The 23,610-nt window shown below is 44.9% G+C and overlaps 1 protein-coding gene across 2 annotated transcripts in view; it reads left to right on the top strand.

Moving 5' to 3' along the window:
- The first annotated feature begins 1,111 nt into the window (after nt 1–1,111).
- LOC137423190 (uncharacterized) overlaps nt 1,112–23,610 on the top strand; it is a 49,540-nt gene continuing 27,041 nt past the window's right edge. Inside the window, exons 1-4 of one of the 2 annotated variants that reach the window (XM_068110074.2) lie at nt 1,112–1,217; nt 4,163–4,327; nt 4,682–4,835; nt 6,333–6,978. In XM_068110074.2, coding sequence (XP_067966175.2) covers nt 4,201–4,327; nt 4,682–4,835; nt 6,333–6,978 — 927 coding nt within the window. In that variant the 5' untranslated portion in view covers nt 1,112–1,217; nt 4,163–4,200. Of the gene's footprint in view, nt 1,218–4,081; nt 4,328–4,681; nt 4,836–6,332; nt 6,979–23,610 lie in introns of those variants that run through there. The other variant, XM_078774579.1, reaches the window with a different exon arrangement.

Below are 23,610 nucleotides of genomic sequence, written 5' to 3'. Positions count from 1 at the left end.
CTGCGAAGTTATCAACTGGTTGTTCACCCGATGACGTAGCTAATTAACGGTGCGGATGATGGATCAGGACGAAGTGGATTTGTTTATTTATTTATTTTATTTACCTGCGAAGTTATCAACCGGTTGTTCACCCGATGACATGTGATTTAGGAGAATCTGGAGTCTGGAACTTCACATCACTTCCCTTGTTCACTGTGACACGTTGTTGGCTTTGCCTTCGACACGAGTCGCGACCGGCTGATGCGATTCACAAAACCTTGGAAATGACAAAGGGAAACCACGATTTAATACATCACTTGCGGTAATGATGAACTACATTACACTGATGTGTGTGTGTGTATGTGTATATATATATATATATATATATATATATATATATATATATATATATATATATATATATATATATATATATATATATATATATATACAGTATATGTATATATAATTAATTTTTTTAATTAATTTATTTCTTGTAGAAGGTGTGCATGTAGGCCTACATATCCATGTTAGGGGTAACAGTCGGCCGGCAAGGTTGTCCAAATCGAACCATGTTGGTTGCATTTGCAGACAAAGAACGTCCGACATTGGTATTGTGCGCACCACGAGCCCGCGATCCAATCCCGATAGGTTCTTCGCACCTGTACCCCGACGAAACGCGCCGCCATGAAACTGCTAAAGCCCCAAACTTGATTTTTCCCACCGACCTAATAACCATGATCGTTTTTTTTTTAAATCCAAGCAGCCATCTCGCTCGTAGTCGGCCCCAGCCCCCAAAGTCCAGATTCAAGCCGCGAGACCACCCCCACTCTATCCCCCAAGTTCTGCTTTTCAAAGCCTCCGTTGCTCCCACCCCATCTCGAGCCCCTTGGCGCTTCCGCCTGACGTCAGGTTTTGTCGGAGAAGGAGATGCTCCGCCCACCTACGCCGTCCATCCGTGTACTCGTGAATCAGACGCCCCGCCCACCTACGCCGTCCACTCGTGGGCTCGTGAATCACATTTGCCCCGCCCACCTACGCCGTCCACCCATGGGCGCGTGAATCGGACACGCTCCGCCCAGTTGTACACGCTCCGCCCAGTTGTACGCGCTCACCCGCCCCTTTCCCGGCTGTGCGATTACTGCGATCCGTGGCTCGCTTGAGAGCTTCGGTAGTTCTGGTCGCTCCATTCGATCCTCTTCAAGCGAAGACGCCGTGCGTCCGGATTCCCCGAGCACGTGAGTTTCGCGGTACGGACAGCAAGCAGCACATGCACGCGGTCCACGCGCACGCTCGATATGAGGCTCGCCTCCTTTCGCCCGTACGGCACTTGCTTCGTATCGCAATAACGTGCGTACTTTGGGAGCAATCGGAGGGTGCACCGCGTACCGGCGGCATCGTACCCGGTACCAACACGGTCACAGGATGGACAGCGTGGACGCACCGGCTTGCCGAACATGACGAGGGGGAAGCCAGCGGGGCGCACGGCGGGTGCTTGGTCCTTTGTTTTCAGCTCGCTGCTCCGCCGCTTCCCCGGGGCTCACAATAACGTTTCGGTTAAATCAAACGCCGGGGTTACCTGTGCTACCCCTCCCCAGTCATTGTGAGTCCGTCACCGTCGTCCTGTGCACGAGCCGGGCGACGCGCCCTCCCTTTCCTGGTGAGGGAGGGGGGGGGGGGGAAGGTGTCCGTCCCCGTGGAGCATCCCACCTTAAAGGTGTCAGAATTTCGAGCCAAGATATGAAACCCCTGCGATCCGGACCATTTTCGACGCCGGCCTTAAACTTAAAGCTTTAATAAACCCGGACGAACGTGAGTCGTGCATCGGCTTTTTCAACAAAAGCACAATGAACTCTCCAGGATGCGGCAATCACCGTGAACCCGGTTGTTTAACCGTTTTGAATTTTTTACGGCTCCGAGGACCCGGGAAAAGGTCGCCAAGTGCATTTTGCGAGAGCACGAAGCGACGCGTGAAACGAGCGGGACTGCTGATGCTGATCGCAGTGACGTCCGGCACGACCTGACAAACTTTCTCATGACGTCATTGCATTTGGCATCACGCGAAAAACGGAAAATGGTTCAAATTTTGTCTTGGGGACACGAGATGTCTGCAACTCGATTTGGCTTAAAATTCGAAAGTAAATAAATAAATTCTGTCTTGCTTTCTATGGCATCGTGTCGTCAAATGGCATCCGTGTATTTGTGAATGATGTGGAAGCGTGCGCACGGGGATTATGACGACATGACGTGCAAGTGTGCCTGAATATCGTGTCGATAAATCGGCAGTCTCGTGTAAATCGAACAAGTGCTCGGCAATCTGTTGATGAACATGAATTCAGTGTTCTGCTCTTGTTTTGGCGGAGAGCAGAATTGGCCGGAACTGACGTCACAATAGACCCCAGAGCTTATTGTGCTGACCAGACGAGTCATTGAGAGTGGGGGTGCAATATGAATGTATGATCAAAAGTTTATTGGACTTTGAATTGTTTGTTCCACCAGGAAGCTAAATCGTATATATTTCATAATCTCCTGCATTCCATATCTGTTGCCAAGTGTGCACTGGGGTTTTTGGGGGTATTTTCATGACGATGTTTTCTTTATAAAGATTTTAGGGGGTGGGGGGTTGCCCCTATGCTAAAGCTTCTTTTTTTTTTTTCCCCTGTGATTTCTTGCTATCAAGTTTAGGAATTCCCAAGGACACGAGCAGAATGTTGTTTAAAATGAAATTTCCCTGCGAAAGAATTGTCCCCTGTGGGTCATTTTGAAGACTCGAAGGCCTGCTCACAGTGAGCGAGCTAGACCATGTGGCCGTGGGTCCAGATCCTATACTGAGGGCACAGTCAAGCCTTCACTCATTATTCCCAGGGCCGAACAGGAATGCGGAAGGGTTGCGTCGCCAAAGCCACCCACGCAAGGCCCGGTATCTTGAGCTGACCTTGCAGCCATGGGGAAGCTCATGCTTTCTGGGTTGAAGACCGCTCATTGCTCTGCCTTCCCTGTTTCTGCGGCGTATTTCATGCGTCGGGACGCCCGGTCTTTCCCTAGAGATCCTGCACTCGGACGTCACCTTGGCACTTCCAGTAATGCCATGAGTCACGCTGACGGTTTTTTTTTAAGTGGAATTGGCCCACGTTTCGGAGCAGCTTGAGGTGGTGATAACCTGTGCAGCTCTTGAAACACAGGAAGTATAAGAGAAAGATTTGCATGCAATGAGGACTCAAAGTCAGATGATCAAAGCAGATGGAAAGACAATGTATCAAACATTCCGATGTATTTTTTAATTATTTATTTATTTCCTTCGAGCGAAAGTGCTTACACGATGAGACATTAGGAGACACAAGTGAACTTTCACATTATTTTTCAAAGACAGCAGACAAGAGACAAATATATATATTGTTGGGGTTTTGAGAACCCTGCCCAAGGGGATTAACCCCCCTTGCTAAGGGGAGTGCCGTACTCCGGATCCGTAACTATATATATATATATATATATATATATATATATATATATATATATATATATATATATATATATATATATATATATATATATATATATATATATTTATTTATTTATTTATTTATTTATATATATACATACAGTATATATATATATATATATATATATATATATATATATATATATATATATATATATATATATATATATATATATTTATATATATTTATATACAGTATATATATATATATTTGTGAATATTTGAATTTAGTTGAATTTTTAGTTGAAGTTGAATTTAGTTGAAAATTTATTTGAATAAATATAGTTGGCTGAATTTAGAATTGACAATAAGTGTACAGTGGTACTTTTGTTAAACTGTAATAAGTGCGGCTGTTGTGGGAAGTGGTTGTGGGTTTTCTTTCTGGCTGTGGTGGGACTAAAAGCATCCAAAGGAAAGGCAGATTTTGAGGGCACTCATCTGAACGTCAACATTGTGGCCGGTGAGCCTGAAATACCCAACATTGTAACCGAGACTGCAATTCGGTTTGTGAAAAGGGATTTGCAACCCAATTTTGCCGTGAATCATTGGAGGAAGATAAAGTTTGCATCGATTAATGATGTCATTTTCATAAGGCACAAGACTATTATTACAGTAAGCTAATGCCTCCCAGCGTGCCTTGAATGTCCACACATCTGCCATGTAATGCCTTTTTTGTTCCAGCAGATCACGAATGAATCTCTGAATGCGGATGATAATCAACCATGAGCTGGCCATCGGAACAGTGCTTTGGGCCCTGGGAACAGCGTGGGGTTTTTGATCATGTAGTGGGCCACAATGAACCTCTGGATCTCTCACGGCAGAAACTTATTCACCTGCAGTACGATAAGTGTGAGCACGATTTTAGAATTGTTGGGGTAGAAGGCAGGTGGTGGGGGTGGTTGGGGTCGTAGGTCACGTGTCGACGGGCATGGAGGCAGTGCAATGACTTTGTGACGCCTCAACAATTGATGCCCTAAGTTGGAGGTTTTATTCGTAGGACAATCAGTGTGTACTTTGAATTTGGCTGAAAGATACTGAGATCGTTATTAAAGCATTGTTGACTAGTACGTGTTTTATGTACTCCTCATTTGTGTCCTGTACGAGGAAAATGATTTGTGCTTCCTCATTCCAAACTCTCTGACTTGACAGGTTAAATAGACCGAAATGAGTTTCACACTTGCACTTTTTATTTATTTCTGTTAGGTGGTGCACTGGACTTGTCCCTGACAACCAATGGACATAATGGAGATAAGCAGGACCAGCCAGGCCTTGATGCAGTCCTTGCTCACGAAACACTCCACGACTACAACACTCACGACTGCAAGTCGTTACTCACGATTGCAACACCCCACGAAAGGTGAAAAACGCATTTCTTCACCTCGGTTATATAGAAATATACGTGTTCAAAGTTTGAATTTCCAATATACTACAGTATTCTGTTTTGGCTTGGCTTAGCGGTTAGGGTGCTGGCTTGGGATCCTAGGATCCTGGGTTCGAATCCCAGTCGATCGCTGAATTAACACCAGGGGGGTTGACTCAGCCTGTCATCATTCCGAGGTCGGCAAATTGAGTACCAGCTTGCTGGGATGAATGATCACGGTGTGTACCCCGGTTTAGAATAGGTACACCGTATCCCTGCGCATCGTAAGAGGCGACGAAGGTTTGGCGTCAGGAAGGGCATCCGGCCATAAAAACATTGCCTCAAACAGGGAACCATGATTGTCATGGGGCCCGCAAGGCTAACCCCCGCTCTAGCGGGGAAAAATGGCCTTAAAACGATCATTCATTAATTCATTCATTCTGTTTTTGCCTCATTACCTCCACCACCGAAGGTCGATGGAGGTTGTTTTCACCCGTCTCTCTGTCTGTTTGTCTGTGAACAAAATATCCCAAAAAGCTGTGGACGGATTGGGACGAAATTTGGCAGAGATGTAGTGTATGTGACAAGTACGAAATGATTAGATTTTGGTGAAGATCCGGATCCGGCTACTATAATTTTTTAAGTGATTCTTCACCATTGGGAGATTGGGCCAAAAACGATACATAGCAGGATATCTCAAAAAGTTGTGGATGGATTTGGACGAAACTTGGTGGACCGGTTGGTTTGGGTCTCTGACAAGGAAGAAGTGATTCGATTTTGGTGAAGATTTGAGTCCAGATCTGGATCAGAGAATTTTTAAAGTGATTCTTCACCATTGAGTGATCGGGTGAAAAGCGATGTATAACATGTTTTGAAAAGTTATGGACGAGATATGACTAAACTTGGTGGATGAGTTTGTTCGGTGACAAGAACAAGCCGATTAGATTTTGGTTCAGATCCGAATTCAGATCCGGCCTATCAGTGGGATACAAAACGTAAACGGTTCAAACCTGGCGGAGCTATGCTCTACTGAGTGCCGTTCTCGTAATTGATTTGCATAGGACAGGTGCTTGTCGTTCAGTGGCTTAAAATCCTCGTGCCAAAGCAAGTTCAGATTCCATCCTCTTTTTGGGGCATAATGGGCTTCCAAGAAGGTCTCATCTTAAAAAAAAAAAAAATACAGACCTTTTGCATTGCCTTCCCAACAATTTGGCCAGGGTACCAGAATGCAATGACGTAGCTTTTTCAGAAAGCAGCAGGGGATCCTTGAAGCGAAAACATTTGCTGGCAGTCCAGAAGCTGGAAATTTTGCAAATCTTTTTTGCAAATTGAATGTTCAGTTTGCAAAGCATCGTAGGTACAATTTATAGTTGGGTCGGGATTGTAATTCACATTAGGCGATTACACGACCTCTTCGCTGTCCTGTCGGCTCTCAAAGGAAGTTTCATGATCGTATCCTGACTGTCATCTCCGTCGTTTTTGTTGCCAACACAGAACATTTCCGGAACATCAGAGGCCCAGCTCAGAGACTAGCACAAAGACGGCCAATAATGTTCCCGCCGGGACGACCATGCATCAGTCAAGGCTCCACACCTTCTTAGCCAAGTTGTGCTGTCACCACCAGTCGCTACTGCTCCAGATATTGCGCAGCAACGTGCCTTCACACTGCTCCCGAGTCGTCCAAACCCCCTCCGGCCTACAGAGCCATTCGGGTGCATCGCAGTTGCCGGCGTATTCGTTGCCATGGATTCGTGCTGAGGCTAATTTTGAAAGCTACCGGCATTCTCCTCTGGAGAATAGAGCAAGTCACAATGGACACGCCACTTTTGAATATATCCAACCAGCTCTTTTTCCCAGGTCCTGTTCGTACCAGCCTATCCCAAATATTTCATACCAGGATGGAATAAAATGCCTCGGCAATGGGAAGACCGATGCTCTTGGTTCCCGGCTGGACACCAAAGGCATTGCGGAGGATTGTGTCGGAACCCAGACAAATACCATGCACCCTTTGGATCATTTTATCCTGAGGGAAAAAGCAAGTATGATGGTCAAGCGAGAGCACAATGCACAGGAAACGCTCTCCACACCTACAGTTGGAGTTTGGTCGCCCTCTGCAGAATCTTCTTCAATCTCAGTGCAGGTACTTCTTGCTGCATGATAATTGTCCATATTTTATTTGTAAGATTCTGTTTTATTGCATTATCATTTACCTATATGCTTGGGCCAATGTAATCGATGTGTATTCTGCAGATTATTACCTCCATCACCGAAGGTGGATGGCGGTTATATTTTCACGTCTCTCTCTCTGTCTGTCTGCTTGTGTATTTGTTTGTCTGTGAGCACGATATCTCAAAGTTGTCGACAGATTCAGATGAAATTTGGCGGAAAGGTTGTGTATGTGACAAGGACGAAATGATTCAATTTTGGTGAAGATTTGAATCTAGATCAGAGTTTTTTAAAGTGATTCTTCACCATTGGGAGATCGGGTGAAAAGCGATATATAACATGATATTTAAAAAAGTTATGGACGAGTTATGACTAAACTTTGTGGACGCGTTGGTTCGGTGCCAAGCACAAGCTGATTAGATTTTGGTTCAGATCCGAATCCAAATCCGGCCTGTCAGTGGATACAAAACAGAAACTATTCATCCTGGCGGAGGTATGCGCTCTACCGAGTGCTGTTCTAGTTGTTGTAGTGAATTGTGACTTGCTCACTTTATCAGCTCTCTGAAAGTTTAACATTGAAAACTAAACGAAACGATGCCGATTTACAAAAAAATTGTTCAATTCTCGTAAATTTAATCTGCTTTATGCACAATTAAATAATTGCTTTACGTGTTATTGATATGATTATTGTTGTTGTTGTTGAAGGGAAAGGTGTATGCTGCATGTGTGAGAAGTGTTATGATTTATGGGAGCGAGACATGGGTAATGAACGTAGAGCAGCAACGAAGGCTGGAAAGGGTGGAAATGCGAATGGTTCGATGGATGTGCGGAGTATCGTTGAGAGAGAGGAGGACAAATGATGAATTGCGAAAGATGATGGGAATATTGCCTGTGATTGATGCTGTGAAGAGGAACAGGTTGAGATGGTTTGGTCATGTATTGAGGAAGGATGAAAGTGACTGGTTGAGAAGAGTGATGGAAGTTAATGTAGAAGGAAGTAGAGGACGGGGAAGACCGAGAAAGACTTGGCTAAAGATGGTGGAAGAAGAAATGCGGGCAAGGGGGTTAACAAGGAGAGATGCAGAAAATAGGGCAAAATGGAGAAGATTGTCATGGGGACCGCAAGGCTAACCCCCGCTCTAGCAGGGAAAATTGCCTTAAAATGCATGTTGTTGTTGTTGTTGTTGTTGTTGTTGTTGTCCATTGTCGGACATGATGGAACAAAGCCCACTTACCTTTGAAGTTTGAACCGTCTTTTCTTGGTTTTATTCCCGAGCTGAATATGAACTGTCTAATTGATGTTACGCTGTCAGGGTGTTGCATCACAAAGTGCATTGTCCCTCGGATGGATGTTATGCTTTGTTGTCCCTTCTGTTGGCTTCAGTTTGTGGACGTTAGATTCCACGTGTTTTGCATGAAGATTAGGCGAGTTATCGCCGGCACCCTGAATAAATTACAAATTCCTGCCTGAATAATCTCCAGCCGAATGTTTGGCCTAGCCAGCTGGTTCGTGAATGACTTGGGCTAAACACATTTCTGAGAAGACCTCACAGTGTTGGAACATGTGCAGTAGTAGTGGTAGTACAGTGCATTCAGAAAGTATTCAGGCCCCTTCACTTTTTTCACATTTTGTTATGTTGCAGCCTTATGCTGAAATCGTTTAAATTCATGTTTTTCCCTCATCAATCTACATTCAATACCCCATAATGACAAAGAGAAAACAGGATTTTAGAAAGTTTTGTAAATGTATTAAAAAGAAAAACTGAAATATCACATTGACATAAGTATTCAGATCCTTTGCTATGACGCTTGAAATTTTGCTCAGGTGCCTCCCATTTCTCTTGATCATCTTTTGAAATGTTTCTACACCTTGATTGGAGTCCACCTGTTGTAAATTCAATTGATTGGACATGATTTGGAAAGGCACACACCTGTCTATATAAGGTCTCACAGCTGACGATGCATATCAGAGCAAAAACCAAGGCATGAGGTCGAAGGAACTGCCTGCAGAGCTCAGAGACAGGATTGTGTCGATGCACAGATCTGGGGAAGCCTACAAAAAAAATCTCTGCTGCATTGAAGGTTCCCAAGAGCACAGTGGCCTCCATAATTCTTAAATGGAAGAAGTTTGGAACAACCAGGACTCTTCCTAGAGCTGGCCGCCCGGCCAAACTGAGCAAGCGGGGGAGAAGGGCCTTGGTAAGAGAGGTGACCAAGAACTTGATGGTCACTCTGGCTGAGCTCCAGAGATCCTGTGTGGAGATGGGAGAAATTTCCAGAAGGACAACCATCACTGCAACACTCCACCGATCTGGGCTTTATGGCAGAGTGGCCAGATGGAAGCCAAACAGTTCAATCTTGGTTTCATCAGACCACAGAAGCTTGTTTCTCACAGTCTGAGAGTCCTTTAGGTGCTTTTTTGCAAACTCCAAGCGGACTTTCATGTGTCTTTCACTGAGGAGAGGTAACAAGGTTTCTTGTTACTGCTCAGTTACATTCAGAATGAGGGAATAATGGATTAGAATAAAGAGCTTGGCACAAAACCGCAATACTACTACAATGACTAATACCACTACTAGTACTGTGACTACTACTACCACTAGTAGGACTACTACTATGACTACTACTACTATGTTTACTACTGCTACCACGACTATTATGTCTACTACTACTACCACTACTACTATGACTATTACTACTACTACTACTACTACTACTACTACTTTTTTTTTTTTTTTTTTTGTATACTGAATCGAGGCTCGTGAAAGAGCTAATATTTATTTCACAAACAAATCAACCAGACAAACAAAATATATAAAAAGAGGGAGCGGAAGACAAGATGGGGAGAGAAGGGGAAGCACACAAACACAACATTTGAGAGCAGGGAGAAGTGAGGGAGGGAGAGGGCTTGGGGGGTGGTGGTGTGGGAAGGGGTGGGTGGGAGAGGTATAAAACACAAGGACACCAAGGACTTCCAGGACAGAAGTTGGTATTTCAAAAAAAAGTGTAGGATTTGGGGTGAAATTAGCAGGGGTAGAAAAGATCAAGGTTTTGGATGGGGGAAGATAAGAGATGGTGGTGAACAGCTGTTTTAAAGACCTGGAGGGTGGAGTGGGATTGAAGAGAGTGAGGGAGTTTGTTCCAGAGGCGGGAGAAAAGAGGAATGAAGGAGTTAAGGTGAGCAGACAGTCTTGATTTTGGCAGTTTAACCATAAGAGGGTTGCAGGCAGATCTTGTGCGACCTGCAGGAATATTTGGGGGACAAAGCCCAGAGAGATCTGCGGGGGCAAGGCCAGAGAGGAGTCTGTAGAAGACGGAAAGACCACCAACCTGCCTGCGGTGAGTGAGTGAAAGGCCCTTGGAGTTAGCTTCATCGCGGGAGAGTCCAATGATTCTGAACGCTTTGGTTTCAACAGCGTGAAGACGAGCTTGGTGTGAGGCAGGAGCACCAGCCCAGAGGGGAGAGCAGTATTCCATTGAGCTGCAGATGAAAGCCTTGTATGTGGTGAGGAGCTCAGGTGTGCCAAGGAAGGACTTCACACGACGGAGGATGCCCAGTCGGCGACTGGCTTTGGAGGCCAGATTTGAAATGTGGTTTTCCCAGGAAATATCATGGCAGATAGCGAGACCCAAAAGCTTGAGTGACAGAACTTCTTGGAGAGCATTATTCAGAAAGTGGATGGGAGGGTTGTCCAGTCGGTCTTTTCGGAGAGACATCGTAAGAGTGTGAGATTTGTCAGGATTGAAAGACATGTTCCACTTGTTTGCCCAGTCTGTGATTTTGTCCAGGTCTGCAGAGAGTGAGGAGGCTGCAGACTGCCGATCTGAGGGATGAAGAATGGAGTGACAGAGAGTAGAGTCGTCAGCAAAGAGATAGGATTTTCCAGAGAGTCAGAGAGATCATTGATGAAGACCAGAAAAAGCACAGGGCCCAGAACACTGCCTTGGGGAACTCCAGCCTGAACAGGAAGAGGAGATGAGAGAAACCCATTCAGGGCCACACGTTGACTACGACTAGAGAGGAAGTCCGCCAACCATCCGTGGAGATTTCCATGGATACCAAAGAAGGAGAGTTTGGTGAACAGAGCGGGGTGCCAGACCGTATCGAAGGCACGTGATATGTCAAGGGAGACAGCTCTAATTTCCTGTTTGGCATTGAGGACCTCCATCCATTGTTGAGAAAGCAGAAGCAGCATGTCCAGAGTAGAGTGACCAGGTCTGAAACCAAATTGATGGTCAGAGATCAAGCCATTGGAGAAGAGGAAAGATTTCATATCTGAAGCAATGATGGCTTCCATGACTTTGCTGATAATTGGTGGAAGGCTGATTGGTCTGTAGTTGCTAGGATCTGTTTTTGCACCTTTTTTGTGCAAAGCGGTGATGTTGGCTGATTTCCAAGCAGATGGCAGATGACCTTGAGCAAAAGAGAGAGGGAGTGAAAGAGCGGAGGAACATGATTTTAGGACCCGTGGGCTGATGCCGTCAGGTCCAGTTGCAGAATCAGAGTCGAGGGTTGACAGAAACTTTTCCACCTTGTCAGGAGGAAAGGACACAGAGTCCAGGAGCAGCTGGGTACGACTGGGTACGGTGGGTACAGAGAAGGATGGGTTTGGGTCACAAGATTTAGAGGCAAACACAGAGTTGAGGCATTCATCCTTTTCACGTGCGGAGTCAGCCATGTAGCCGTTTGAGGGGATGGAGGGGGAACAAACACCAGAAACAGATTTGACCAGACGCCACCAGGATTTGGAAGAGGGAGACTACTACTGCAGTATGACTACTACAGTACTACTACAACCTCCATGCTTTTGTTGTATTGAATTTTCTCCGTTGCTAAATAATGACAAGCGTGTGTTTTTATCATCAAAACGATGATGATTGAGAAACTCCTTGAAAGGAGGCCATTGAACTGAACGTAAAGGATTTTGAAATCGATGCTGATGAATTTTTTGTGCTGGGACGAGGCCGAGCTGCATGGAAGTTCCATCTCCCCCACCAAAAATGCAAATGACGGGGGCAGATCATATCATTAATATACATGTATACCTCAGTGCAATAGCGGGCATGTGTGGGCAGGACTGTTATTGGCATGATCTCTAGTTCTTTTTTCAAAAAGGATGATGCACTTGCTCGACACCATTGAGGGTTTATCAAAGATCGTCAACATCATGTATTGTTTAAATCATTAACGGTGCATAAGCTAAGTCTGCAGACAGGACCTCCTCACTATTGTCTTCAGTTAGATTTTATGTATTTTGCACTATAAACAAGTTGCAACACTGCATCGTTGACCACTTTGTGGGATGTTACCATGAATCGTGGAGTCTACAAAAATGGTTTTCGGATGTTTTCTACTCTTGATGTACATTGTAGAAAAGTTATGTGACTAAACCTTTCACGCGAGTTCTGAGTATTGGCCTTTATGTGATAAGCAAAGGCCTGGTATAAATCTGGACAAAGGCCCGGATAAGTTGGTTTAAGGTGGCTGGCTTAAGATCTTAGGTTCTCGAGTTTGAGCCCCTGTCATGTCGTTGAAATAACACAAAGTGGGTTGACTCAGCCAGTCATCCTCCCAACTTCGAAGGATTGATTGAGATATTGCATTTTCAGGATAGAGAACGAAAGAAAAGTGGCAAATGTCTAAGGGACATTGGGGGAGGTTGCAGAAGTAATTTATTTTTGGTCAAAATAGTCAGAGAAAGCAGAGCATCTCTGAGGTTTTTGTTTTTTTTTTCTTAGTTTTTTTTCTCTCTCTGATCTAACTCTGATACATGATTTATCTCTGATATAGATGATTTATCTCTGAGGTTGCAGGAATAAAATGCTAAAATTGACGGCATATGTCAGCTGAGCTAAGCTAAAATCTCAGGGAAGCTGCTGCCGCTGGTCCCTTTCCATTACAAGCCAAGGTGAATCAAGGGACATTAGCAACTCTTCAGTGTGCCACTCCGGAAAGGGGAAAAGTATTTGCATTAAAGCGGTCAGGGTGGAGATGTAATTACACAATCACGATGTATTGTGTGGGGCATCTCTGTATTTCATATGAAGGGTTCGAGAGATATACAAGCCAGCTTTCTACACCCTGTGTCTTGTGACTCGTGTTGCCATTTCTATCAGTCTAGTGTTCTGGCTGCCACCCTTGTGTCGTCAAACAGGTTCTGGTTGCATATCATTTGTCTGGTCTTCCCCTACTTTTTCAAGCTTCTTGCGTGAAATGCCAACTTTCTGTTTGAGTTTGTCATTACCTCAACCACTGAAGGTCAACGGGAGTTGTGGTTTCACCCCTCTCTGTCTGCCTGTTTGTTTTTCTTTGAGAATGATATCTCAAACAGTTGTGGACTGATCCGGACTAAATTTGGTGGGCAGGTTGAGTGTGTGACAGAGACAATCTGATTCGATTTTGATGAAGATCCAGATTCGGACACTATAGTTTTAAGTAATTATTTCACCACTGAGAATGAATGAATGAATGATCGTTTTAAGGCCATTTTCCCCGCTGGGGCGGGGGTTAGCGTTGCGGGCCCCATGACAATCATGGTTCCCTGTTTGAGGCAATGTTTTTATGGCCGGATGCCCTTCCTGACGCCAACCCTTGGTCACGCTCCTACGATGCGCAGGGATACAGTGTACCTATTCTAAACCGGGGTACACACCGGGATCATTCATCCCAGCAAGCTGGTACTCAATTTGCCGACCTCGGAAGGACGACAGGCTGAGTCAACCCCCTGAGTCATCTGAGAGATCGGACCAAAAACGATATATCGCTTGATTTCTCAACACGTTGTGGACGGATTCGGAGGAAACCTGGTGGGTATATTGGGTGTGTGGCATGGATGAATTGATTATATTTTCGTGAGATCCAGATCTGGATACGAGGCCTTTTAAATCTTTTTAAAGTGATTCTTCACCATTGAGAGATCGGGCTGAAAATAATATATAGTACGATACTTCAAAACGTTGTGAACGTTCCTTGACAAAACGTGGTGAAGAGTTGGGTAGGTGACAAGAACAAGCCTATTCGATTTTGGTTAAGATCCGGAGGCAGATCCTCCTATCGGTGGGATACAAAATGTAAACTGTTCAGCCTGGTGGAGGTATGCGCTCAACTAAGTGCTGTTTTAGTTTCAACTGTTTTTATGCTATAAATATTATGGCTGTTTCTCCTACTGAACTTCATGCATTACAGACAAGCTGTTAAATAGCATCACTATCCCTCTACCATTAATATGAAACGTCACTTCAAAATTTGATTTTAAACATACCCTGTGCATTCACAAGCCCGATTATATGGTCTGCCCATTGATATTCAGAAGCACCCAAATCAGATACGGTGTCTCCCCCCAACTCTTTTTTGTGCAGAGCACATACCCCAGCTTTTCCTCAGGTACCTTTCCATGTATATTTGGCTTCTTTTAAAAGCTTTACAAAGCTTTACTTTACAAACTTTACACAAGTGTGCCATTTTAGGTAACACTCCTTACAGCACACACACACATGATGGCAATTCATATGCCCTGAAAATTACTCTCTATGGGTTTTTGCACATGCATGCCAAGCATTGTCGGGTGGATTAAGCAATTTAGAAAGTCCCATATTATCTAACTTTTCACTTTGATTTTCCCCTTGTCTTCACCGTTACGCTTCCAATTCCTGTGACTGTTCAAAGTCATCATCAAAATGCATCTGTTGTAATTGTAACTATTACTTGTAACACAAGTCTGACCCTTTCCATTGCTTCATCTTCGTTATCTCCATTCCTCTCCCGAGTTACTCTCATCAGAGCCAACTCTCGTGCAGTAAAACCCACATTGCACTGTTTAACCTTTGCTCCTTAACTCATGCTGAAGCACTTGCTCTTCATGAGCATATAATTGATAAAACCTCAAAATTGTATGTCTGCAATATCTCCCACCTAATGATAACTGCATTTGGTATTCATACAACTCTTCTAGTGTCTTTTAAAATTTATTTTGTATACAGAATCGTGGCTCATGTAAAAGCTAACACATTGAACATGAAAACTTGCACTGACACATAAAACATACATAGAAGGGAGTGGGAGACAAGAGGGGGAGAGAGGGGGAAATAAACAAGCACAACAAGAGTAGAGAACAGGGACGTTGGTAGATCTGTGGAAGGGGGAGGGCTGGGGAGGAGTGAAGGGTACATGGTATAAAGCAAATGAACACTACTAGGAATTTTAGGAAAGTTGGGGATTGAAAGAGGTGGATTTGGGGTGTTTTAACGGGGGTAGAAAAGATCAAGGTTTTGGATAGGGGATGGTGGTGAACAGCTGTTTTAAAGACCTGGAGGGAGGAGAGGGATTGAAGAGAGTGTGGGATTTTGTTCTAGAGGTGGGAAGAAAGAGGAATGAAAGAGTGAAGGTGAGCAGAGAGTCTTGATTTTGGCAGTTTAACCATAAGAGGGTTGCTGGCAGATCTTGTGCGACCTGCAGGAATATTTGGGGGACAGAACACAGACAGAGCTGGGGGAGCTAGGCCAGCTAGGCCAGAGAGGAGTCTGTAGAAGACAGAAAGACCACCAATCTGCCTGCCGAGACCGAGACCGCCCCTCAGAATCAGCTTCATCGTGGGAGATTCCAATGATTCTGAATGCTTTGGTTTCAACCGTGTGAGGCAGGAGCAATATTCCATTGAGCTGCGCATGAAACTTTGTATGTGTTATATCACCGATCTCGCAACCACAAAATGTATATCAAAGAGGAAGGTCTTGGTGTTTTTAAAATAGTTTTCTTTTAAACCAAATTAAACCTTGAATACTGTCATGAATATTTAATGTATGAAACTCCACATCCTATTTCCTATTAAATTATCGAAAGACCACTAAAATTTGATCCATGGTTTTAAATTGATTTACTGGATCATATCTTCCCTATCCCCCCTCACCCCCCCCCTTTTTTATTGTTGCTATATACTCAAATATGGATTTGTGATTAAAATATGAATATGAGGCATAAGTTCAGCCTTTATTTATTTTATTTATTGGTATTTCTATACATATATGTTTTACCATTGTAGAATGATAACACTTTTTATGTTCAGTCCCCATTTTAGGTGAACACAAGTATTGCAACAGATTAACTTAAAATAAATTAAAGGAGTATTGTGGGAGCTATGCTCGCACGATAAAACCGGACCAAATGAACGATGCCAGGAATGAAGTTTCACTGAGCTATTTATTTTCAGCTCACTCGAAAGAACTCAAAAGCACTGAATCAGCCCATCGAACGGGCGGCAATTTATAAGTAAAGCTCAACACACAAAAGCCACACCTCTCAGGCGGGGCGTGGTATGCAAATAGGTAAGCCAAGTGTTCGCCCGGGAAAGGCAAGTCTGGACACACCCGGGCGAGTCCGGACAAGTGACCGCTCGCCGGTTGCATCATCGGCCGGTGCAAGGTAATTGTGTCATGCTTCCGGTAACCGCTACATCCGCCCCCCCAGAATTAACATGCACCGGGAGAGTCAGTTTGAGGGGGGTCTTGATGACCCGGCCGAAACGACCCCTGGCGATTCGTGTGGGGGTGGTAGGTGGCGTGGCGGTGGATGGTCGGGCGGGGGGCTTGGTTGACGGGGGACGGCCCCGTCGTGGAGGAAGGGCCAACCGTGGAGGTTGGTCAAGGTCCAAATGGGCCGGCTTGAGGCGGTCCACGGAGATGCAGTCCGGCTTGCCGCTGATGTCGATGATGAACGACTTGTCGTCCCTCTTCAGGACCCGGAAAGGTCCATCGTACGGCGGCCGGAGCGGTCCCCGGTGTGCGTCGTGCGGTTCCAGGTGGCCGCTCCGACGTGTCACCTGGCCGAGAAAAATTTATCGGCCTCCTTGGCCAGAGCGCGAGGGTCCGTGATGAGCGAGTTAGCCAAAGCTAACCGTACCTGCCCGGGTAGCTGCCGGAGGAACAGCTCGCGGAAGAGGAAATCCGGGCTGTGGTCGCCGAGTAGAGCCAGCATGTGGTCCATGCGCTCGGATGGACGGGCCTCACCCAGCTCCGGGAGGTCGAGTAGTTGTCGCGCGCGTTCGGTCTCCGTGAGTCCAAACGCACCGAGGAGTAGGCCTTTGAGCACGCCGTATTTGTCGGCGTTCGGCGGGTTCTGTAGGAAGCTCAGGACCCGGGCCGCGGTGGAGGCGTTGAGCGCAGAGACCACATGGTGGTAGCGCGTCGTGTCCTCCGTGATGTTCCGCAGGGCGAAGAGAGAATCCGCTTGGGCGAACCAGACGGCCGCGTGCGATTCCCAAAAGCCCAGGAGCTTCAAAGATACAGATGACTCCATCGCCATGTTCTTGAAAAGGGGTCACCAATTGTGGGAGCTATGCTCGCACGATAAAACCGGACAAAATGAACGACGCCAGGAATGAAGTTTCATTGAGCTATTTATTTTCAGCTCACTCGAAAGAACTCAAAAGCACTGAATCAGCCCATCGAACGGGCGGCAATTTATAAGTAAAGCTCAACACACAAAAGCCACGCCTCTCATGCGGGGTGTGGTATGCAAATAGGTAAGCCAAGTGTTCACCCGGGAAAGGCAAGTCTGGACACGCCCGGGCGAGTCCGGACAAGTGACCGCTCGCCGGTTGCGTCATCGGCCGGTGCAAGGTAATTGTGTCATGCTTCCGGTAACCGCTACAGTATAATAGTTAATATTTGGTTGTATATCCCTTACATGGAATAACTGCATTGAGCCCATGACCCATTGACATCACCAAACTCTTGGTATCTTCATTTGAGATGCTTTTCCAAGCCTCTGCTGCAGCCATTTTCAATTGTTGTTTGTGTTGGGGGATTTCTTACTCCAGTTTCTTATTCAGCAAGTGAAATGGATTAAATTTCTCCATTGGATTAAAATTAGGAGATTGACTTTGCCAGTCTAAAACCTACAACATTTTTCCCCTGATGACTTCCTTGGTTGCGTTGGCAGTGTATTTGGGTCATTGTCGTGCTGCATGGTAAAGCACTGCCCAATGAATGTGGAGGTATTTTCTTGTATATGGGCAGAAAAAATGTACAAAATGTACACCTTCAAATTCGTTCTGCTGCTGCCTTCATTAGTTACATCTATAATATAAAAGGAACTCGGTCTTGGTGTGCCTGCGTGCGACTGTGCGATTGTGTGTCTGTCAACAAATAGCGTTCTGTCAAAAAATTTATAGCATCCGTCGACAAATCATAAAAAGGCAAGGTTTTATTCTGGTATTACCAAATTCTGGATCATTGATAATTCCAAACCTGTAACCAACAGTATCCAAAACAGTAACTAGATGGTATTCATAGAATACTCACCCTGCACAGTCAACTTTGTATGAGCCAACTCTTCTGTTTTTGAAGGTTTTTTTTTTTCTTTAATCCAATATGGCTGCAGACCACGTGTGCGATGACATCAACATCATACATTTATATTCTCCATTTTTTTTTTTTTTGTAGTTCACGCTCAAGAAATTTCAAACTGATCAGACTAAGCATTATCCCTGTCGAATTATGACGTCATAACTAAGGCACCAATGACGTCATCATTAACAACACCTATTCCCCATATGGAGTTCTTTACAATGAGCCACGTTTCAATTTTTTCCATGTAGCGGTTTCGGAGATATAGAGGTGCAACTTTTTTCGTTTTTTCCAAGATTTTTTCGGTTTTCAAACTTTACAGAAAATGGTTATTAACCAGAAATGTGAGTTACAAAGAAATGGGTTTGTATCCTCTTTGTCCAAAAAAATTATTGACCATCTTCTCATGTATTTTTTTCCCCAATCTTATGAAGAAATAGTGTTCAACAGTCGAGGGTGCAAATTGACTCGATCGGTCCAAACTTCCCGCTTTCGTCATCACCTCCTTTATTTTCGAAAATACGGCTAAATAAAAGTGACCATTTGTTTTTCCTCGGTAAATAGTCAGGTAAATGACACGGATAAATAATAATTTTGTCCTTGTGTGCATTTTATTAAATACTGTTTCACGCCGTTTGGAGCATTCCATGACGCTTTGGACAATTGGACCGCACTATGTTCCATACTGAGGCATGAGCATGAGGGTTGTAGGGCAGTCGGGAAGGCTGTAAAGAGGGAGGTGGTGGAGGCGCGGGAGGCATGTGGGGAGGTCGGAGGGCGCTTGGATTCGGGGGAGGGTAAGGGAGCGGTGTTCGGGATTGCAAAGCAGATGGCGAGGGAGGGGTGTGATGTGATGGGGGTGAGTTGCTTGGGGGATTGGGGTGGGACAAATCGTTGTGGACCCGGATGGAATTGAAGGAAGATGGAAAAGATATATGGAAATGCTGTTGAATACAGGGGACGGGTGGGATGGCAACAAGGAGAGTGGCCCAGTTTTGGGACCGGCAGGGAAGATAACTGAGAAGAAAGTTGAGGAAGCGATAAGGGAGAAAAAAACCCAAAAAAAAACCACCTTTAGAGGCCATTTTCCCCCGCAAAGCGGTGGTTGGCCTTTTTCGGGGACCGTGGTTGTTGTTGTTTTTCGGTCCCCTTTTTGAAGCAATGTTTTACGGCCGGATGCCCTTCCTGACGCCAACCATTTTTGCCGCCTTTAACGACAAGCAGGGAATTACCAGTGTACTGGTACTCAATTTGCCGACCTCGGAAAGATGACAGGCTGAGTCAACCCCCCTGGCGTTAATTCAGCAATCAACCGGGATTCGAACCCAGGATCCGAGGATCCTAAGCCGGCACCCTAGCCGCTAGCCCAACACCAGGGATCAAGCATGAGGCATGAGCCGCATGCGGGAGGGAAATGAAGAGTAAAAAAGCGGGAGGGCCGACGGGAGTTGTGGGAGATATGTTGAAGGCAGCAGGAAGTTGGGGTGTGAAGAGAATGACAGAGATCTGTAATCTGGTGGTGAAAGAAGGCCGCATTCCAGTGGATTGGGAACTGAGTACCCTCGTCCCTCTATACAAGGGGAAAGGTGACCCTCTTGAGTGTGGCTCGTACCGAGCGATAAGGGTGTTGGAGCATGGAGTGAAGGTGTTGGAGGGGGTGTTGGAGAGGAGGATAAGGAAGAAGGTGAAGATCGACGAAATGCAGTTTGGATTTATGCCAGGAAGAGGAACGACAGACGCGCTCTTTATTGTGAGGCAGTTGCAGGAGAAGAGGAAGAAGTTGTTTCTTGGGTTTGTTGATCTGGAGAAAGCATTCGATAGGGTTCCACGCGAAGTATTGACATGGGCATTGAGGAAGTTAGGAGTGGAGGAATGGTTGATCAGAGTCGTGATGGCAATGTACAAAAGAGCGCACACAGCTGTAAGGACGAAGGATGGGAACAGTGGTGAGTTTGAGGTGAAGGTGGGAGTGCATCAGGGGTCAGTACTAAGTCCACTACTATTTGTAGCTGTGATGGAGGTGCTGGCTCAGAACGTAAAGGAGGGTTTACCGTGGGAGTTGTTGTATGCAGATGATCTAGTGTTGATTGCGGAAAGTATGGATGGACTGAAAGAAAAGATGAACAAGTGGAAGGAATGTATGGAGACAAAAGGTCTGAAGGTGAATATCGGAAAGACGAAGGTGATGGAAGTGGTAAAGCATGTGGTGAGGTGGAAAGAACTGGGAAGTGGCCATGTGCTGTGTGCAGGAAGGGTGTCGGAGTGAACTCCATTCAATGTACAATGTGCGCTGAGTGGGTTCATCAAAAATGTAGTTGTCTGAGAAGGTCATTAACCAGTGTGGCAGCTACATTCAAATGTAAGGTGTGCACAGAGGGAGCTGCAGATGGAGGAAATGTTGAGTTGGATCTTGGAGACGGCGTGAAGCTGGAAGGTGTGAAAACATTTTGCTACCTCGGAGACATGCTGAATGGAGAAGTTGGATCAGACTCGGCAACGCTTGCTGGAGTGAGATGTGCATGGAAGAAGTTTCGGGAACTGAGTGGCATGCTGATGAGGAGGGGAGTGTCGTTGAAGCTGAAGGGAAAGGTGTATGCTGCATGTGTGAGAAGTGTTATGATTTATGGGAGCGAGACATGGGTAATGAACGTAGAGCAGCAACGAAGGCTGGAAAGGGTGGAAATGCGAATGGTTCGGTCGATGTGCGGAGTATCGTTGAGAGAATGAATGAATGAATGATCGTTTTAAGGCCATTTTTCTCTGCCAGAGCAGGGGTTAGCCTTGCGGGCCCCATGACAATCATGGTTCCCTGTTTGAGGCAATGTTTTTTTTATGGCCGGATGCCCTTCCTGACGCCAACCTGAGAGAGAGGAAGACAAATTATGAATTGCGAAAGACGATGGGAATAGAGCCTGTGATTGATGCTGTGAAGAGGAACAGGTTGAGATGGTTTGGTCATGTGTTGAGGAAGGATGAAAGTGACTGGTTGAGAAGAGTGATGGAAATGAATGTAGAAGGAAGTAGAGGACGGGGAAGACCGAGAAAGACTTGGCTAAAGATGGTGGAAGACGAAATGCGGGCAAGGGGATTAACAAGGAGAGATGCAGAAAATAGGGCAAAATGGAGAAGATTGTCATGGGGACCGCAAGGCGAACCCCCGCTCTAGCAGGGGAAATGGCCTTAAAATGCATGTTGTTGTTGTTGTTGTTGTTGTATGTTCCATACTCTGCAACACGTACGAGTTGCACCAACTTCAACTTGTATTATAGATTTGTTAATACTTTATTTATTTACTTTTCAACACTTGTACTGTGAGCTAAAAAGGCCGCTGCTGTGAGTTGCTTTATTTATGAGCTCGTCACTCTAATTTAGGATCTTCCTCAAAGAAAGTTCCTTAAAAAGTTATAAAAGAGAGAAAGGGTGGTGGTGGTGGGGGCCCCGAGGTTGTTTGCCTTGGGGCCTGTGCTGACTCTCACGCACCTGCCTATGACATCATAATTGTCATTATATTTTCACCATAGGAGCACCTCCTCATGTGGAATATTTTAATGTCCTTCAGACCAACAGTTGCAGAGAAAAAAAAAATTCATACTGATCGGGTGAGGCGTTGTACTTGGCAAATTATGACGTCATAATGAAGGCACAGATGACATCATCATTAACATATGTTATTCCCCATGTGGAGTACATGAAAATGAGCCATGTTTCAACTTTTTTTTCCCATTGAGCGGTTTCAGAGATATAGACGTGCAATGTTTTTCCAAGATGACGTTTGTACCACATGACCTATGACGTCATAATTATGGATAAAATATTCTGCAGGCGAAGGCGCTTCTATGGTAAAATTTTGTGTTAATGGGAACAACGGTTGCCGAGAAATTTTTTTTTTTTTTTTTTTTAATGCAGACACATTCGCACATAAGCCACACGTACGCAACCGATCGCCTAACCCTGCTTTTTGCTTCAAGCAGAGGGTAACAACAGTGGTAAGGCCAAATGTCTATCAACTTATGATTTTTCCACGTTATACACAAACTTTGCAAGTGACAAGCTCAAAAAACTGCTTTGGACAGAGCGGTAGATAAAGCCAGAGGTAATGAAGTATACATTACAGTCTATCAAAAAATAGAGCAAAAAAGAACGGTCTGTAATGGAAAATCGATATTCATGTAGTTATTGAAAAAATAAACTTGGTGTTCGATTTCTCCGAAACAACAGTTTCTTTACATTTGGCAACAAGATACTCCAGCAGACAGTGGGCATACCCATGGGTTCAGATGCGGCCCCTTGCTTTGCAAATTTGTTCCTGCACATGTCCGAGTCTGACTGGGTCCAGAACATGTGCAAGAATAAATTAACAACTGCATGAAGGTGTGGAAACATCTTTAGATTCATTGGCAATTTATTCACAATTGATGGTGAATTTGTATTTGATCAGCTTCTTGATGATATATGTCCAAAATAACTTGAATTTAAAAAGGAATACAAAACTCACAATTGTTACGTGCTCCTCCCCAAACCCCGGTCACGGTGTACCTCCGAGCCCCGAGAGGAGTCACGGCAGAAAGATGTGTTATTCTGTATGTCAAAGATCAATGGTGAAACCACACCAATTGTTACCAACAAACAAGTATTGTATTAAGATCACACAAGAATAACAGTTCAACAACAATAGTAATCAATTGTACAACCAATATATATTTCCTATGATAGTACCATCAGGTTCGTACAATATAACTCACTGTGCTCCAAGTGAGCGAAAAGAAGAACATTCCCAATGTCTCTATTCCGGCATCAAGCCAAAATCGATCCGCTCCAGTAATCGTCAGAACGATGTCTAATCGAGACCAGAATCCCGTTCGGATGACAGTCACAGTCACGCTGCCAAAGCTGCGTAAAGGCGCCCTCAAGGCGACTGGGAAATCACAACCTCGGGTGTGGACGTTCCACGGCTCCCACTCGGCGAACCGCAGATTTCCCACTTAAAAGCTAGGTTACACACACACACACACACACCAGATTAACGTCTGAATGTGGTGACAATGTAGTCCAGTCAAAATGTGAATGGACCCGCCACTAATTGCAAGAGAAACGAAGTAATACTTTTCTGAGACCTTGATGTCTACTAAATATCTGCCCAAAATTATACTTAAATATATTGAGTGGAACATGGTTTTTCAGGTCCTTTCCGATTTGGGAACTTTTCGGACTACCGCAATGTTTGGAAATTAATTATATGACAATATCACTCTTAATAATACAC

The sequence above is a fragment of the Myxine glutinosa genome, chromosome 3, assembly GCF_964187855.1.
Source record: "Myxine glutinosa chromosome 3, kmMyxGlut1.1, whole genome shotgun sequence".
NCBI classification, from domain to species: Eukaryota; Metazoa; Chordata; class Myxini; order Myxiniformes; family Myxinidae; genus Myxine; species Myxine glutinosa.
The sequence above is the reverse complement of the archived record's forward strand: the minus strand, read 5'-3'. Positions and strand labels throughout refer to the sequence as shown.